Source organism: Amphibalanus amphitrite, unplaced genomic scaffold, assembly GCF_019059575.1.
Source record: "Amphibalanus amphitrite isolate SeventyFive unplaced genomic scaffold, NRLGWU_Aamphi_draft 000027F_arrow, whole genome shotgun sequence".
NCBI classification, from domain to species: domain Eukaryota; kingdom Metazoa; phylum Arthropoda; class Thecostraca; order Balanomorpha; family Balanidae; genus Amphibalanus; species Amphibalanus amphitrite.
This window is the reverse complement of record NW_024881523.1, coordinates 617,426-637,070: the sequence shown is the minus strand read 5'-3', so window position 1 is coordinate 637,070 and position 19,645 is coordinate 617,426. Positions and strand designations below refer to the sequence as shown.

The following is a 19,645-nucleotide window of genomic DNA, read 5'->3' as shown; positions in this document are numbered from 1 at the left end:
GAATTACGCGTACGGAGGTATCCGAGTGTGCTTTCGCTCGGGTAGTAATAAATGTGCCACCCACAAATGAAAGATAAATTTTAATAAATTGCACATAAAAAATGACTTTGTTTAAAAAAGAAAAATACATTTTGAATAAAAAAGTACGGGTCAGATAACCTAGAGCAAAATACTTTTCTTCCAAAATAAACAATTATGAAAAATGGCAACGCGGTAGTCCTTTTGGATGTTGACATCCGTTCAGTGCAAAGATGGTGAGTTTGCGGATATTAATTTAGACATTTTCAACTGGTTTGCCTACTTATATTCTATCCGTAGGATATTCAATTGTTGAGGCACACCGTCTTTGGTATTTAAGTGACGGCAACGCCATTAGCGAAAGTCGTGTTATGCCGTATTTAAGTGGTTCTCTTTGTGGCGCGCATTCGTCCGACCGGTGCTGTGTTAATTCTAACCCAAGGCTGAAAGTGACCATCCCACATTAAACGGACCCTCCCACCTTAAAAAAGTTAATGAATTGGCATGAAAGGGATGTCCCTTGGTTCAGAAACAGCGAAAACGAATATCTACCAAATTTCACTGAAAAATATTCACTGGTTTTCAAGATATTAGGCTTTTACTTATTAGGCTTTTACTTTTGTTTACTTTTTGGGATCTCCCCTGTTACTAGCGACTTTATTTGGAAGCAATAATTTGGCAGCCTTAAAGTGCGGCAGACGTTGCGTGCAAAGCAGCGTATACCACCACGTGTTAACGATGGTTTTAGTCTAAGATTTATCAATCGTTAGATCTCCGCTGACGTCACAAATTCTAAGGGGGCATTCCAATGCATTAGCCCCCTAGAATCCGAAAACTGCAAGTTTGAAATTCCATATCTTCGAATTAAAGCATTTTTTGATGTTGTGAGTGCCCAAACCGGTATTTGCAGGCCATGGCCACCAATTTGGCTATCTCAACTCAAAACTAATGTTAAGGTGGGAGTGTCCCTTTAAAGGTAGTGTGCCAGCTTTCTTGGACCGTATGGAGTTAATGGCCCAGATAAGGAGAACCGGATTTTTAGAACTTATCCATACCTTCAAAACTCATGGAAACGTCTTAAATTCTTCAAATTTTGAGTACCCCAGTGCGAAATTCGCCCCGACGGGTTGTCGGTCGTACCCCAACCAGGGCCTCGTCTAAGGAATTTTCACTGGGGGGGGCCAGAGACTCAAGGAGCCAAACCTAGGGTACCCCCAAATCCTGTTTTCTCATCGGATTTAGGCCACTTACTTTTCGTCGCAGCCCTGACACCATTTTTTTTTTGAAACGTTAAAACCAAAAAAAACGGGACATCCGAGCCATGCTTTTACATCAGTCTGTTCATCACATCAGCCTCGAAGGCTAGACTGTTGATCTGAGTTAAAATTCAACGACATACTCCCGTTATGGCTATGACAGAGCCATTATTTCTTCGTATGCGCTTTTTGACTCCTCTGGTTCGTGCAAGGTAGAGTTACAACATTTTTTATTATAAATTTAGCCCGAGCGAGCGCCTGAAGTTATGCTCTACCGTAAAGCTTTAGAAATTGAGAATCTCCGCCAACAGTGCGGAAAATGGCTCCAGATATAGAGCTGTTGAAGGAGCTGCCATTCGTGGTTCCGAATCTAACGGCTTTCAAAATGCAGGGCATGCTTCGGCCCTGTCCCTTACCTACCAGTGAAATGTGCGCGCTCTTGCTCGAAAGGGTCAGCTGGTACCGCGGTCGCCGCATCGACGGGTCTGGCTGGCCTCTCGCCGGCATCAGGGGCGACGGGAAAACCAACGCCAATCGTCTCATCGGGTTATAAATTTAGCATCGATGTTTTCTTGACTCCTTTGCTTTATGTACGTTGACGCCTCGCAGAAAAAAAATCATTTGCCTTTTCGCTGTTGCCGGCCCCCCAGTAGGGACGTTTTTGCCCTGACTGGGGGGGCCAGGCCGGTGACTGCGGGGGTTTGGCCCCCCCAGTTAACATGTTAGACGAGGCCTTGACCCCAACCACATTTCACACCACTATGAACAATAAATGCACACACTGAAATCGCTATTACCGATATGCTCATCCAATCAAGTTTCGATAAACCCGTTCATCATCATCTCCTGCGGTTTCGAACACGCCTGTTAGGTGGCTTCTGATGCTCGTCGAGGTCGGAATTTCCAAATACGCGTGGTGCGTCGGGCCGCGCGCTCTGACTTCGGCCAAGAAAAATGTGTCAGCTGATCATTGTCATTTCTGCCACTTGCGTGTGGTGAAATGGGGTCATAACTTATAAGACGGCTTTTTCATATCAATTATTTTACATAAAATCATATTTCAAACCATAAATAATGTTCGACAGCCAAATAAAAGAAACAATACCAATACGGGCTTACAGTTTAAGGCTCGACATTGTGTTGTCTACGATTAGACAGCTGATAACTCATTCCCGTACGTCGTATGGTCGTAACACTATAATGACCTTTGCTTATTGTCACAAGTGCGCCGCATTCGCGATTGTTGCCCGACGCCTGTTTGCAGGTGAGCCCACTACAGTTATACATATCTAAAAACCGAAAAACTTTTAGGCGAAAAAGGCACTATTCCAGGCCCATTTTTGATTTTTTTGCGATATTAGGTAAAAACAGAAGCTTCTTATCCTAGGAAAAATAAAATGGGAAATCTTTCAAAGGTGGCACACTACCTTTAACATTAGTTTTGAGTTGGGATAGCCAAATTGATGGCCATGGCCTGAAAATAACAGTTTGGGCACTTGCAGCATTAAAAAATGTTTTAATTCGGAGATGTGGAATTCAAACTTTCAGTTTCCAGATTCTAAGGGGCTAATCAGTCGGGCACACTGTGGTATTTCCGATCCATTTATGGAAACGTTTCCATTTTTGGAACAATGTTCCAAAAATGGATAGGGGAGAGTGGGGTAATTTGGCCGCTTTTTTTAGAAAACGTTATAACTTAAAATTGACAACACATTTCTGCATTTTCTCAACGCTGGCAGGTGTCGCATTCATTTTACTTTAATGGACAGTGAACTTGAAATGACAGAGTAATTACTTATATTGAAATTGTGACGTATTACAAAGGTCTGCAAGGCGGCCAAATTGCCCCACTAGCAGGGTTATTTGGCCGGGGGTGTGGGGCAATTTGGCCGGTGTTAGTTTGCGGTCGGGATTTCTTTTATATTGCGAGTCAGCTTCAGATTCAGCAATGGCGCAGTGTCAGAAAAGTGGTTTGGGGATCTAAGTTCGCGGAACAAAATGTTTAGCTGCTCACGGAACAAAAATCATAAAGTAAGGCACTGTAGGGCCATGCGTATTGTTCTAGGTATGCTTTAAGTATACAAGATATTTGCCAGAGTCTCAGTCAGAAACAGCAGCTTCTACATATAAAATAAAGGTTCAAGGAACACAGCAGGTTGTGGCCTTACAGCCCAAGTGTTAAGACTTATTTATAATTAGTTAGCAAATCTGGACATGCAGGTAATGGATGACCACTGATGCTCAAAATTATTCATAATGGAAAATATACAAATTATTCTTAAAATTGTGAATGCAGTGAGAAAAATGAATGGGGTATAAAAATATACACAACATCCAGAATATGCTTTTCAAATGACACATTTTCACATGAAACAAAAACTGCTAAGTATATTGAAATATTATTTGAAATACCTTTAAGCAAAATCAAAACATAGCCACGTGGACTGGTACCTACCTACCTAGATATTATCAGTATAAATGGCCTTGTACCTACCTATACCTATCTAATGCAAGTTTGACAAATTTGACGCAATCCAGCTTGAAGCAAATAACCAACAAATAACGAACCACAAAGACACAAAAACATGCCAGCACTTAAAGAAAAAAGGTCTTGTGCAAGACAACCCCCAAAAACCATGCCACAAATGATTATAATCAATAATAGATAATTGCCAACGCGCTTGCCCAAACTGAAACGGACGCCTCTCGCACCTCGAGCCTTGAGAAATGGCGCGGAGGATGACTCGGCGAGGGAAATTAGAGGAAAGGGATTTCCTCTTTACTGGTTTTCAATTTGATAAAAATGATTCAAATTGATGAAAACTTCAAAATAGCATATCATATTTAAAAAGAATCTAAAATAAATGAATATTCAACCTCAATCTGGCTGCTTTATTTCAAATAATATATTTATAAGCAAAGGGATTTTATGCCCTAGACAAACATTACTTCATGTAAAAGTGATATCAGCATATGTCGGTATTATACCTGCAATCGGCATCAACTGGGCAATAATTTTATGCTATGAAAAGCGCCGTCTCTCAACGATTCTAACGGTACCCAATTTTTTATAAATACAAGTCGAGATTGCTTAAACGTTCCAAATTAAGTGAGTTGTTCCGTGACGAAACATGGTCACGGCGTTTCAATAAAACTATATGAAAACGTCCATAAAAATATAAAAATTTGACATAGAAACAATCAGAATTGAACAATCTATGATGCCATACCTAACTTGAACCGATTGCAAGCCTACTTCAACCTTTATTCTACCCTTACTTTTGTTCCGTGTCACGGAACAAGAATATGGTAAACTGAGAAATGCACTGCCATTGAAATGCCGTTATGAGGATATGGCAGCCTCACTGAACGGGCGAAAGCGACCGTCTTTTGGGAAATTCGACAAATAATGCGCATCACGGTCAAAAGTAATGTTTACTTTTTATTTGATATCAGTGTTTCCTGCATAAAAATCGTTTTCTGCCCAATAGGGGACGAGAAAGCAGGAAATCGGTAGTTACTGATTTGATGAAAGAATACGTAAAAGGAATGGCAGTGTATCCATAAACGTGGTGTGGATTGTGCATTGTGCAAAGACATTGTGGTGAGGCTGAGACTTGAGGACTTGCCATTCAAGTCGTAGGTATTGGTATGGGTGGTTGTTCGTGATAATATTGATTTATCGTAAGAAGCATCTAACCTCATTCCGTGCACGTGACATGCAGGTGATCATGGTTGAATTGGATGGTAGGTATCATCCTGTCACGGGCTGCAGATTCTCTTTCGTAAACATCTGATTCTCATTCGTAGACAAACCAGGTGAGAAATGTGATGGAATGGAAACATTTATTTATTTCACAAACACACTCAATAGCATACATTCAAGGCACGTATACTGGATTCATTCCTTCACGCTTGTTTTAAAACTTGCTGGATAGTTTGACATGGTTTGTCAATACTTCTATCTTGTAAGCACTTCAACTTTGGAAAGTAATGAATGACTGGCATTTTAACTGATCCAATTATGATGATTGCATGGTGAAATTGTGGAGCAACTGCTTCTTATCTGTTTCATTAGTACTTGCAGGATGCTTGCTTGCTGCTTTGGAGATCTGAAAACAGAACAAAGCACAATGTCAAATTTTCAATTAACATGTTTCTTTAGTAAGTTTCCCTTTCAGTCCTGTGATGCCCAGTTGCAGTTGATATTTAGTCAGTGACGGAACAAAAAAAGTGATTATTAGCAGTGAAAAACCTCACAGAACAAATCTTCCAAGTTCAAAAAAATTGAGAAACCGGCCACTTTTCTGACACTGCAATGGCGTGTGCCCTATGACGCATTTGCCGCATTTTGGAGGTTGGCTCAGGGGTCAAAGGGGTCAAAATAGCCAAATTAGCGGCTCTAGATGCGATCACAGTTTTTTACGAATAACTTTTGAAGTAATCAAGCTAGGCCAAAACTTCGAATACCATCGTAATTCTCTCGTCAGTCCGCATCGAAAGATATATGTGTTGACCTTGAGAAGTCATGGTCAAAGGTTGACCTCAGGTCACGTTGCATCAGGTCGCTTGACCTCAAGGTCACGTGATTTCAAGGTCATCATGCATATCATTCGATGCGCCTTGGCGAGCTGAACAGAATGAGACCATTTGTGCGGCTGTACCATTTTTATGTAATGATTTATTAGCAAAAAACGTTTGGTAACCTTTGATGACGTCACATGCTCTTACAATTGGCCAATCGGAAGTAAGGCATCAAAGTAGTCAAAGTTGGTCATGAATCATGTCAATTATGGTACAATTGACCATGAAAACTCGGCCCTCCCAGCATAGTGACCATGAGCGCACCGGCCAAGTTGCCCCGCTAGTCCCGGCCAAATTACCCCATATTGCCGTTCTGAAAATTTTTGTCGATAAAGTCATCACGGCTTTACGGAATTAGATAAAATTGCTCTTGGAACCGCTGAACACCCCCAAGAATGGCGCTATAAGGTCTGAATTCGTTTTTAGCCCAAATGCTACATGTTATACAACTTTGTAAACAGAAGTAAAAGTTACCATTTTCTAATGAAATTAACGTTTGATTAATTTTGAATAAAACTACGAGGGGCAAAGTTTTGACATTTGTCCTCCAGTTATTTCTACCCATGACAAATGAATACAGACTAGAGTTATTTCACTCACTTTTATTAGACATCGTACAGGTGGGGGCGGCCAATTTACACCACCGGCCAAATTACCCCACTCTCCCCTACGCCGTTTCCAAAATTAGAAACGATCTGTTCCATAAATGGAGACGCTGTGTGCATCGCTACCTTTAAAGCAAACTGGGCATTGATTGGTGCAATTTGGCATGCGCAGGATGCCACCAATCGACAGCCAGCATTCTAGTTTATGTTCCTGTTCTCCGACTTTCCGATCAGAAAACCGGAAGTTGACGAACGTGGCGATGCTTATAACATGTTGATGTGATAAAAAATTCACACGTTTTTCTAATCGAAAATAATAACATTTATGAATGTTTTGGACAAAAAAATAACGTTTTTAACTACTGAAAGACTGACCCATTGATTGGAACAACCACATCACCGGGAACTTCAGTTTTTCATTCATTTTCACGCTGCGTTTTCCGGTGTACCAGCTGCCTGGTGGTCGTCAATCTTCGATTAAATCGCATGAAAGCTGTTGCAAAGCCCTATTTGGAGACTTAAGTGGGCATTTTATGATATTTCAAATGTGCTGAATATGATCGTAGGCTCGGATCAACGTAAATATCCGTGCAAATACGTAAAAAGCAGGATGGAAATAAGGTCTGCACCGTCGTCACACCAAATACCGTTGTATTCTGACGATGAATTTATTCATTCTAGCTCATGTGTAACATTTATATTAATTTTATATATTGAAATGATATCTACGCTTTATGTATTGCCCACTTTGGACCACATCTGTCCAGTAGTTTCTGGGAAATCTTAGTTTTAGTTGACTTTTGAATGTGCTCCAGTTGCGGCGCGTAAGGTATTATTATCGAACCCGACGTCCAAGGTAACTGCCGAGAGCCGAGATGCTAAACGAGTCCCAAAACATCAAATTTTTAGTTGCATGTGAATTTTAAAAACACATTTAAGCTAAGTTTGCACACATTTGAACTTCAGCGTTTCTATTTTTGGAACATCGGCGTTTCCATTTTTGGAAACTAAGTCTCCATAAATGGATACGATTCAGGAGCATTTTAAAGACGTGAATTTTAATGCATACGACAGCTTTCCATGCAAGAAGACAAGTGCTTTTGGTGTAACTGAGCTTGTTTTACGCGAAACAGTTGTTATACATCGAATCCAGCCACCCTTGGCAAGAAAATATGTGCGGAGATGTTAGCGTTTCTATTTATGGAACGAGCGTTTCCATTTTTGGAACAGAAGAGTAGTCAAAGTTGGAAACGTTTCCAATAATAGAAACGTCTCCATAAATGAATCGGAGATACCACAGTGCGCCCGACTGTAATGCAATGGAATGACTCTGAAGAATTTGTGACGTCAGCGGAGATCTAACGATTCTTAAATCTTAGGCTAAATCCATCGTTAAAATGTGGTGGTATACACTGCTTTGAGCGCAACGTCTGCCGCACTTCGAGGCTGCCAAATAATTGCTTCCAAATAAGTTGCTAGGAACAGCGGAGATCCCAAAAGGAAACAAAAGTAAAAGCCTAATATCTTGAAAACCAGTGAATATTTTTCAGTGAAATTTGGTAGATATTCATTTTTGATCTTTCGGAACCAAGGGACATCACTTGTATGCCAATTCATTAACTTTTTTGAAGGTGGGAGGGTCCCTTTAAGAAGAGGTGCTGTACCCAGAGATGTAGGTTGTAGATTTGTAGGTGTCAGGTTGTATGCTAGGTAAGGTTAGGTGAGGAAGCAGCATCTCTGGGTATATTGCCTCGCCTTGGTTGCTAAAACAAGTGTGACACCTGCTTTGTGACTACCTACCAAATATTGTTCATACCAAATATTGTCATAACTGCCATGTAAATGTTAAAACTACTTGGTACGTGAGGTCAGATTCTGACCTCATGAAGTAGTTTTTGCCTTTGCACAGCAGATATTATGATAAAAGTCTGGTACACCCCCAGCAGAAATACAAAAAAAAAAATCAAAAACTTTTACCACAAGTAAGTTGTAACCTGATCTGACATTCCGAAAAATTATTCGACACCTGTAAAATGTATATGAATTGGTAGCTTTCGGGGGCTGCTGCCTCCTTCATCAGCCTATGTCCCAGTACAACAATTCCATATTTAAAACCTGATCTGACCTTGCCTAATGCAACATAACCATGTCTAACCTGACTGAACATGAGGTTGGGTGTAACTTGATAATGTTCTGTGCAAAATGTATCTTAAGTACTTATCAATGTGCAGTCTCACTTTTAAATCTTAGATGTTTTTTTGTTCATGTTTTTACTTTGTGAATTTCTTTGCAGATGATGGATGTAGGATCCCGCATGATATCTAAAAAAAATGTCTGACCTCAGTCCTCGGTTAATAAAGCCAAATAAATCCAAAACACCTTGTCACCAAGGTGGATTTATTAGTAGATGCCACTGATAGATGCAAGTAGATGCAAGTAGATGCCATGTAGATGCCAAGTAGATGCCAAGTAGATGCATGCAAGTAGATGCCACTGTTACTGACTGTATATCCATAGAGTATGTCTAGGAGCTTTAATGCTTCAAAAATATTCATTGAATCTGATTCCTTCTGATATTTCCTAACCAGATACATTTGATCTATTGCCAATTTTTTATATTCAACATTCCACTCTGTGACTTATAACTATGGTATGCAATGCTTTCGTGAGTGCTCATAGTATGGAGTGCTACTGACTATTCCAAAAGCACTATGAAATCAGGTTGCAAATTGCAATGTTGAGACATTTCAGAGTTGAGGTAATGAAATGGATGTTTTTGGTTGACAAGTATATTTTGTCGGGCATATGCCCAGGATTTGGCGGGGGATTTCGGAGGAATCCCGGGGTCTCTATGGAGGAGTTGGAGGGGCCCTAGCGGTCAAACACAGACACTGGTGGTTATTCACAGGAGGCCCCAGGTAGTAAGAAGGACCCTAGCTGTCAGGCTGGTCAGAGGGCCCTGATTGTCCTTACGTGATTGTTGGGATTCCCGTGAATTTCCTTCGCCTCCGACGTCATTTTGGGCAACGTACGTAGGCCTTCGGCCCGCGTGTGCCCTGATTCCATCGGGGGGCCCTGAAAACCCCAAGGGCGGGGGGGGGGCGGGAATCCCATCCACCCCTCCCCCTTGAGTACGTCCCTGCATTTTGTAGTAGTGTCAAACTGACCATGATGTATTTCCTTGGTTTCAGGGTTCTAAAAAATCATTGAAGATAAAGCTGAAGCTGGCGAAGAAACTTCGCCAGAACCAGCCGATCCCTCAGTGGATTCGCTCACGAACTGGCAACACTATCAGGTAAAGAATGCTTGCTTGCTGTTGCTTCTTCATTGCCACCCTAGCATTACATACCTATTAACTTTTCGTGTTGAGTGTTCTCAATCAGAAGCATTTAATGCAGTATAAAAACTTGGATGCCTTGTTATGAGAAGAAAACTATTTAGAAATGTGATGCATCAAGATTAGCAAATGAGGTGATTTAATGTTGAATAAGGGAGATTTTTGGAATGGTCCCAAAGGTACCATCTGTTGACGTGTGACGTGTGCATTCCTCGAATGCTGATAGTACCCTCCCCCTTGCTACTTGGCGGCTACCGCAGACTTATGTCTACGAGCTAGAGCTGCGCGGTATATAACAAATTAACTAAGGTTCTGAAATTGAGGATGTGCATGTATGACACGCCTCGCCTCTTCTTGGTGACAGGCACTCCCAAACTGAATGCCTTTTTGTATGTGTTGCACCTGTGTAATCTCAGCTATTCTGCGTGGTGTTCACGTCATATATTTTTTTCTCATTTTTATCCTCATCTTTGTTCTGTCAGTCAGACAAGTGGCGTGAGAGCTTTATGCCTGCCATTTTGATTTCTATTAAGGAAATTCCTGATATGTGAAAGCTTGTATTCAAACAGCTCACTGACTCAGTCTACGGTAGGGAGAGAGGCCGCACACAGCTTAGGAGGGGTATTGGCCCATGTTCAGGACGTCGAAACTCGCAACCTTCGCTTTAACTTTGCCTATTTTCCATCGAGGGTAGAGTTCGTGGGGACCAGGCCAACTTAGTGAACATAACGTCTGACTGACGATCTTATGGATAGTTGTTTAAAAAAAGTATTGTATGTAATATGTATTCCATGGCCGCTGTCCCGGTGAATTAATCGAGGACCCCTCAAATTGGACGACGGTGAAAACAGGGCGCCTGGGGGCTGGGGCGATTTGATCAAGGTTCGTGAAATTCACACGTGACATTTAGGATCTTGAAGGCCCTTGGAGGGGGGAGAAGCTCCAAATGTCACGTGACTAATATGCCCTCCGGCGCCCTGTTTTCACCAGCGTCCCTCAAATTCAGATGTGAGTCATCGTTTTCTCGCTGCCTGTAGCAGACCGCCGAATGCAAGCCGAGAAGACTGTTAGGTTACTGATAAGCATAGCATTTTGAACCCGCAGCCTAAGTGGATCGCAGCAGCCTTTTTCTCATGTCATCCCTACCTCACACCACCCTTTTCGCTACTTTACTTTAGCATGTGTAAACATTGTGGCTTTGAATCATTTTGTCCAGCGCTTCAAAGTTCATCTGCGGTGCCGCCCCATGTTGTATAATTGCAAACACGGTACTTACGCATTTGCCTTCCGACAGGTACAACGCGAAGAGGCGTCACTGGCGTCGCTCTAAGCTGAAGCTGTAAGCCCCGTCCGCTGCCGTCAATTCCTCGCGGACTGGATTGGACGTGCTGGTCACCGCGCGCCGGGCGACCGAGCGTCTTTGCTGAAACATGTACCGTTGAAAATACAATTGTCCATCCACTGAAGTAAGATTTTTAACGCAGTCTGCGTCAAATGGGATATTCGAGGAACGGGCATGGGTACGGGTCGGCTTGTAAGCTAGGCAATACTTTTGCGACATGGGGAGCTTGCCGCTGCTAGTATTTAGAGTCTTTAGATGTTCAGTTTTACTGGGTGGCCGACGTTGTGCTGGCATTTTCTGGCCTAGTGCCGTCTGCAGGTCGGCATGTACCACGCCGACTGTATACATGGACTTCTACTGTAGACGTAGTACGCTTCTGCTCTACAGCTTGCGGCATATTGTACTGAATAACTCATTACGGGGACGATCCAATCACAAGCCAGCTGCACCATCCGGATCGGCTTGTCCTAGACCTCTCAGCTCTCATAGTCCGAATGCGACCTGTTGCGAATTGATGTTTCATGTATCAGGGTTCTCACTTCTCAGTCAAGGCTGCAATTTAATGAAATGGTAGCAAAGTTTCAGTTGGCGGCATTTTCCTCTGTTTCAAAGAACTGCTTACCTGAGTCCCACCGATCCAATTTTTGTCCACTTGGTCCTATTCTCTGTTATAAAGACTAGCACGATATCATTTGTATAAGCCTTTGTCTGAAAACGAAAATTTCTCGAAGTTCATTTTATTCGTCAAGTGTGAAAAAACACTTCTGCACCCTTAGACGACACATTTCAACGGCCAAATGCAAAAATGATGCCGGGGGAAAAACGTCGAAGACAACGGCTAGCCGTTTACATAACTAACATGAGAACTGGAATGTTAACTGTCCTATGCAGCCATAAGCCGACGGTCACCGCGCAGTACCAGCTCCATGCAAACAGTCATCTTTGGCAGTTTTGTTCTGTCAGACCTTGCCCATTATAGATGCATTACGAAGTAACACGCATACAACTTCTTCAAAAATTGTTTTGGATGCGACGTGACCCCTATGCGTTCACAAAACTAAATGAACACCATCGAATGGTTGATTCGAATGCACATCCGTAGAGTGTTGTTCAGCCGGGCTTCCGGTTTATTCTTGCAGTAGCGGGAGGTACTGCAGGTTGAGCACCCCGAGGCACGGCTGACCGGGCCACACGTGGTCGCAGCTCGCTAGTTACAACTTCACAGTTCTCAGTATTCAATTCACAACTCTGTTCACAGATGCCCATACAAAATCTCAGATCTCAGGCACAGATCTCGTTGACATCAATCTACGCTATACATAATGCTACAAGCAACAGAAACAATGCCAAAAAGCTCCATAGTTTCGAATAGCCTCTAAACTATCACACGGAACATCTGCAAGCGAATTAACTAACGCATGCGTGCATTTCAAACCAATAAGCTAGTGTGAACAATGAACATGGACGGAAATGGAGGATATGCATTAGCATTACGCCGGTAAGAGCTCAGCTGATGCACTCGTTGTGCAGGCAATTTACTTCGTTCTCATTGCGAAAAAAGGTATCTTTATGTCAATCTCACAACTAAATAAACACGTGGCAATGGTGTCGGCTCACAGACGACCAATTTTTATGTCTGGTAATTCCCGTTTTACCGAAAAATGGCTAAACATGACAGTTTTGGACATGGGACAAGGGAAACGGGTCGCAAGGACAAATCGTACTGACAGACCTGAGCCTGGAAAACAATACTCACGTTGGTGGGCTAAAACTGCTGCGTGATGTGCATATCCTCCATTCCTAGGCGTGGACTAGTGATACATTGCATGGTGGAATGTAAAAATGAAACACTCGTGCACTCAAACACGAAGCCAGATATACATGAGCATCTCACACGATGCGTTGTTCAACATATGCAGCAAGGCAGGTGTAAAACATGCTTGTGCATTCAAAAATCATACACCGCTGGCGACAGCTACTAGACGAAAGCTCACGCTGAAACTGGGCTGAAACTACTGGACGAAGAAGTACTGCTTCTCATCAAGCAAGTCATCTAGTACACTAAGCTGCATAGCAAAACCAACTACGAGCTGCGCTGCACCGCTCCGCACACACTGGAGGGCCTGTCTCACGGCAATCACGGCATAGCGTCTCCAGCATGCGAACTCACTGACTCGCCGGCCAACTCACCGCGTTTTATACTCCGCTGGTGCGCCGATTCGGCGAACTGTGAGTGCAGCTCCGCGGCTGTCCTTTGTCGCGGCTGGAGATGCTCAGGGAAACCATCAGAAGCCAACGTAAATTAATGATCGCCATGTTGCACTTATTGTAAGTCGAAAGCTCCGAAACTTGACCCAGAAGGATATGACCAAAAGTTTCCTCTCGATGAAGAAAATGAATGGGTCTGCATTTGCATTGGCAAAAATTCAGCTAAATTCATCACGCTGACGGGATATGGGAGAAGCAAAGGTAAATAAATTACGACGTGGTCTGTGCGTTACGTCTGCGATGGTCCGAGTCACATGGGCTCGTCCTGGTAGCAGCTGGCCACCGAGGGGCGCGGCTGGTCGGTGTAGACGGAGACGGACGGACGATGGTGGTCGGTGGTGGTGCTGTACAAGGACGGACGGCGCGAGAACCGCCGCGAGTTGCCGCCGCTCAGCATCGATGTCGGAAGTGAGTTCAGGGTGCCGCCCATCTGTTGGGAGAAAACATGATCATTATGCTTTTGAGCCGCGACCGGACGTTAGACACGGACTGTATAAGAGCAGGCAAGATAACTGAGGATCGCAGATGGAAAGAAGTGTGAGCGGCTGGTCGTTCGAGAATGACAAGCGATAGTCGCCATATTGTGGGTCATGCCAGCAAGCGGTGGGACAAGAGTGCTCGTCAAAGAAAGCGAAGATATAGGTCTCAAACGCAACGCAAACGCAAACTCAAGCGTTTGCGGAGCGGGCCGGACCGTGCCCGTGCCCTGCTTGCGCATGTCCTGACCTCTATCGCCCGATCGGCGAACTCCGCAGATGGCAGAATGAGGGATCAACTGGAGAGTTGGTGGCAATTGAATATAACCTTCAGCGTGGTTATGGTGGAGAACGACCGTCTCCGCCGTTCACTACTTTCTCGTGATCTGGTTGCCGTGAGCAACCTGTCATTGACCGAGTCGAAAAGGATTTACAGCTGGCACTATTGGCGTGCTCACCTTCATGCAGGCGATGTCCTCTAGTCGTGACACCTCGGTGAGCTCGTTGAACATGGACCACACGATGAGCCAGCAGTAGACGTTCAGCGGCACCATGGCGGCCCAGGCGGCGCACATCAAACCGTGGTACGAGAAGTACATGTCGTTGACGAACGCAGCGAATATGAAGGCGAAGAAGCGCCACACTGTGTGGAAGAGCATGGCGAGCAGCCAGGGCCGTATCCGGGGCTCGTACTCCTGCCGTGAGAGAACATACAGGATCAGCAACGCACGTGGACAGGGACAACGGCAGGTACAAGCTGGCCAACTAGTGTTAAAGACATAATTTGCCACATTACATGTTGATATACTCAGCAGAAACAAACTCTAGAAAAGAACAGGCTTTATTTACCTCCTGGAGCGCTTTGAGTAGAAGGACGCTGGTCACCAGAAGCATGACACCCAAAATGGTGCTGCCCAGGGCTAACACCATCAGACACCACCTCACTGTAAGGAAAAGTGATAGGTTAGCAGACATGGCCGGTAATCAGTTCTCAGACTAGGTACCGATTTCTTTTGAATATCAGTATAACACATGCGCAGGTTGACACACATGGTAGTCATGCCCAAAATACTTGGAATAATATTTGACTCACATTAAAAGTTATCACTCAATGACCATGTTATGAACACAATATAACAGGCACCCCGGCACACACCGTAAAACATTATATTACGTACCATGAGGGTTGCCGGCATAAACAAACTCGAATGAGATGATGTAGTAGCCAAAATGATCCTTTCCTGGTTCGGCCTCGGCCAAAGTGTACATGTCAAATACACCAGTGATGACGGTGAACAAAGACTGCAGCTGCAAAATGAGAACAGAGATAAGCGATGCTCACGAAACATGGACTTGTAGCTCATGAACAATCTGCGAGCGGCAAGCATCAGAATATCATGCATGACATTTTCAGAGGGGACTAGACACAGTAGCCAGTGCTGGCCACCCTATGGGAAAAGGACTGCAGCATAGCATCAACTCACTTGTGGAACTAGACCAAGTGGCAAGTGGTACTTTTCCACCTCAACAGAATGGGAAAGTAGGAGATCACTGGATTTAGTGTACCGATCCGGGCAAACACTCATTAGAAAAGGCTGTACAGGCCCCACAACGGATGTCATTCAACTTCACCTTGCATTACTCAGTAACGACATTAACAAGAACACTAATGACGACACACCGACCGACTTACAATTGAGTAGAGGGCCGTGTAGTGGGAGGCGCGCGACACCGTGGTGCAGCACGCGGCACTCAGTACCGGCGGGCGCCACTGCTCCTGAGGCGCCGTGAACCCGGCGTGTGAGCGAGCCACCGTCGAACGGATCGAGATAGCCGAGGCGGAGCCGTACATGGGCATGTTGCGGCGTGACTCGACCGTCTGCCGAGATACCTGCGAGGCCGCGCGCGACGGCGGCCGCAGCATCTCCGCCATCTGCGGGAAAGAACATTTTTCTAGAAATGTCTGTTTATTGAAAGTGCAAACTGGCATCATTACCATTATCAGCAGCACTGTAATCATCAGACCGAACTTTGCCATTCCAACAGCATCCTGTTTTTTCAGATCATGCTGGGTGTGCTGTTCAAGTACCTTCTGATCCTGATTAGTAAATGATGGTTAACATCTCACCAGAGATCAGCTAAGCCCTAAGGTAAGTAGGTATCTTTAGTTTTATGGGCTGGAAAAGGTTGTTCCTGTAAGGATTTTAAGGACAGGTTGCAGGGAAAGCTAACCAGTATTTGTATTATGTATGTAGTTGACAAAGTTGTCAACTACATACATAATATTGTAACTACATACATGATGTAAGTTCTTACATCTAGATCTGTGCTGGGCACTGTTTGATCAGAGTTTTCCCGAAGCAAGTCTGGTGGAGATCTTGTGTGGGGCCTCATGCTGCCAATGAGTATGCTGGTGCTGCTGCACCCAACCAGCAGCACCTGAAAGAAGGAAATCAGTTCATTTCACAGGCGACAGCATATTGCATTACTGAACACAGATAAAGAGAGGCTAACATTCTGCTCATAAAGCATTTCTCTCTGACTAATCTGCTCCTATCCTGATATCATCTTTATTTGACTTCTCCAAAGGCAAGTGAGAAAACTAAGCAAGTTTTATTACAAAATTTGCTTGAACATGCAGGAAGCTAGGAAATTTCGGGGAACCTGAACCACAATATCTGGCATTGCCTTTGTATATCTGCAAGGAAGTCATTGTAAGAAATTGACCAAGATAGGTATTAAGTAGTTCAGGAGTTTAAAATAAAAACACCTTCAGAAGTTTTGAAAGTATGCAACTTTTCTTTACCATGATTAATATAATCCAATCAAAATGAATAATAGCCTTTTATTCTTGCTTTTTCTCATGAGTAAAGGAAGCCCTCCCTAAACAACTCGGTATATTTTTGCCTTTGCATGGCAGTATGGTGCTGGATCTTCCTCAGAGAAAATCAGCAAACGAAGGTCTGGTTCTGAAAACAGCATTTTGGCTTTGCTTTTGGTTTAAGTTATGAACAAAAAGTTATTTACCATTTTTATTACAATTAGGGGAGAACCGTGTAAAACACCCTGGTAGGCAAAACATCCCATGCCCTTGTTTATGTTACAATTGTTTCATTCCTTTTATAAACACTTTAGGTAAAACAGGTGCTGTGGAAGCAAAATGCTGCGGAAGTTTGGTGGGTTTTATTATCATTGGGCTGATTTTATAGACAAAAATGAAAAAGATGAATTTATGAGATTTCTTAAATAAATATCTGTAGAGATTGCATTAATTCACTGTTCAGTTGTCACTTTGATCTGAGATGCTTTGGTACCTAAATAGAAAAGTACGGCTGGAAATTTTTAAATGCAATATTTATGCAAACGAAGCTCATCAATCAAAGTGAGGTGTTTTTCAACACCCGTAAAGTAAAACACCCTGTTTGCAGAGGTCTTGCAAAAGCTCATTCTTGCCAGAATGCAACATCCAAGTGCCTTGCATATTATTTTGTTAAATAGTCGGAAGATAAGACTAACAAAATACCTAATGACGCATGGTGAAATAACCAGTTTAGAGGTGACACACCGTTTTTCCTTAGGGGGGGGGGCGTTTTGGACGGCCCTCCCTAATGAGAGGCACTCAGTTAATATTCATTCAGGACTGGACACAAAACTGGTTGCATGGAAAAACGTTAAACATGATAAAACCATTACATGCATTTTTCAAACTTAAATTTATTGCTTTTAGTACAAATATTACCAATATGAATATTGATTCACTGGTTGGTCGGTTTGGTTTAAGACGACCGCCCCCCAAGTCCCAACCCCAAAGTTTCGCACTTTAATCCAAAAGTTCTTTAACCAATCAATTCACCATTCCCAGCAAGTTTCAACTTTGTTTACACCCCACCCTGACTCCGGGGACACTCCCACAATGTGTTTAGACAAGAAGCCGCGACTTCTGTTTTGTGCTGACAGCGAATAAAGGAGCCAATGATAGCGCTGCGCTTGCGTGTGTCGGCGAATCGAAATCATGATTGTGAACAAAAATGAAAGTATTGAATGTAGAATACGCGCCGCTGATGCCGCATAATTTTACTGCCATATACCAGTATAATTTCTTATCTAGTCTTAGGCTTACAATTCTAGTAGGCTATCTAGTGATATTGTAGCTATTCACCAGTCACCACCAAACAAAAAGGCAAGTAGTGTAGGTACGCACATACCTATAGCACGGTCATTGACTCATTGGCGTCGAAAGCGCGGGGGGGACGGGGGACGCGCCCCCCCCCAGCCGATGAATCCGGGGGACCCGGGTCCCGGACGTCCCCTCCAAAAAAATCAACCATGAATGTTTTAACCCTCGCCGGCCGAGGGGGTGAGGGACGGGTGCCGCCCCCCCCCCCAATTTTTTCGCGATAGCTCCGAACACGCTGGAGATAGAGAGCTGAAACTTGGCATAGGGTAGACCGGGGCAAGTCGCCCCGCCGAGGTAAAACGCCTCACCGATGTTTCTCGGAACTGGCAGAGTTCTGGGGAAACATCCTCTCTTCTATAAAACGTGCTCTATATGATCATTATATGAGCAGACTGGAAAGAAATTGTGATGACTCTTTCGGGAGATATAGCCAAAAATGTGTTTTTTTGAGTTATTTTTATGTTTTGTTGTCAGATTATGCATCATGGCGTTCTTTTATGGTCCACATCAGGTTAACGACTTTTATGTATTTTGAACAACTATTGTCTAACGCTTATCATGCCGGGTTGGTTCGTGTTAAATTATGTCTTGCTGGAGTGCAAGGCGTTGTTCTCTGACCGAACTACGTGATGGGGTAAAACGCCCCAGTAGGTCGCGGGGCAGAAAGCCCCATGGGGCGTTTTACCTCGTGTGTTGTTCGGGCTACCCACTTTCTAATGTTCGGTAGCTGGCGAACAGTAAGTTTCTATGCCTTTATGTGTATTTTTCTCAGCAACTGGATGGCAAAGGAAGTATTTGGTAAACATTTGCATTGCAATAATGTATTATTTGGTCTTATGAGGCAGGTGAAAAACCCGCTCATACAATAGTGTCATAGCTGAACACCTGACAGGATGGAATGTGCTAACTTCAGTGCCGTGCCTCCAGAGGTCTAACGGACCTCTCACATAAGATTTAGCCAACTACCATGTTAAATCTTTAATCTAGAGTATGGGGCTACTTGCCCCAGACTGTGGGGCGTTTTGCCCTGGGGTTGGGGCAAAATGCCCCATTTGCAGTTGCTTCACAAATCACTTCCTAGCTTGGAGTCCGATCATAAGTGAATGAATTTGAGGGGTGCAGTTTAAAGTAAAATGTCCAAAGAACGCATTGCGCACAAATTTGGCCTTCTAGGTGATGTGGGACAAAATTCATGTAGCAAAATAAATTATCTGGGGCGTCTTGCCCCAGGCTACCCTACGTACTTTTGATTCAAGCCGGATCTTTTGACACCAACCGCATTTTCGGGTCAGGTCAGGTCCCTGGCCAATGACGTCATAAGTAAACCTCTGCACGGTCTTCAGATGTCGTAACTTTGCAACGCCCTCACTGCCAGAGGGAGGAGCTTTCACAGGAAATGAAACTTGCAGGATCTAATATCCATTACGAGTCGCGCAACTTGTAAAATTATATCTCGGATTTTCCTTAACCCGCGCACCGACGGGGGGACGGTTATCCGCCCCCCCCCCTGAAGTGTTTCGCAAATAACGGAAAAACCGCGGCGCAAAGCGCCGCGAAATTTTGTACGACTGTTCTGTCATCA

The 19,645-nt window shown here is 43.8% G+C and overlaps 1 protein-coding gene and 1 long non-coding RNA gene across 4 annotated transcripts; one reads left to right on the top strand and one right to left on the bottom strand.

Annotated features, from left to right (window-relative positions):
- Positions 1 to 207: 207 nt before the first annotated feature.
- On the top strand, positions 208 to 11,266 carry LOC122364232. The gene is made up of 3 exons (XR_006253524.1): positions 208 to 254; positions 9,655 to 9,758; positions 11,095 to 11,266. It is a non-coding gene; the product is annotated as an uncharacterized LOC122364232 (long non-coding RNA).
- A 597-nt stretch (positions 11,267 to 11,863) lies between these two features.
- LOC122364215 lies at positions 11,864 to 17,779 on the bottom strand. 3 transcript variants are annotated; one of them, XM_043334414.1, is made up of 7 exons: positions 17,706 to 17,779; positions 16,203 to 16,325; positions 15,580 to 15,819; positions 15,065 to 15,194; positions 14,736 to 14,830; positions 14,345 to 14,581; positions 11,864 to 13,840 (listed from the first exon to the last, which is right to left on the bottom strand). In XM_043334414.1, exons 2-7 carry the CDS (start codon positions 16,278 to 16,280, stop codon positions 13,661 to 13,663), a joined length of 960 nt encoding a protein of 319 aa, XP_043190349.1. In that variant the 5' UTR covers positions 16,281 to 16,325; positions 17,706 to 17,779; the 3' UTR covers positions 11,864 to 13,660. The 3 variants fall into 3 exon arrangements, with proteins under 3 accessions (XP_043190349.1, XP_043190331.1, XP_043190341.1); XM_043334396.1 differs by lacking the exon at positions 17,706 to 17,779 and adding an exon at positions 17,599 to 17,645; XM_043334406.1 differs by having other exon boundaries at positions 11,870 to 13,840; positions 17,626 to 17,779.
- Between the last annotated feature and the right edge of the window lie 1,866 nt (positions 17,780 to 19,645).

Coding starts and splice junctions, on each gene's coding strand:
- LOC122364215 (XM_043334414.1), bottom strand. CDS start 16,280: ATGAGGCCCCACACAAGATCTCCACCAGACTTGCTTCGGGAAAACTCT. Junction 14,831..15,064: donor TTATGCCGGCAACCCTCATG/GTACGTAATATA, acceptor TTTTCCTTACAG/TGAGGTGGTGTCTGATGGTG. Junction 13,841..14,344: donor AGGACATCGCCTGCATGAAG/GTGAGCACGCCA, acceptor TTCTCCCAACAG/ATGGGCGGCACCCTGAACTC.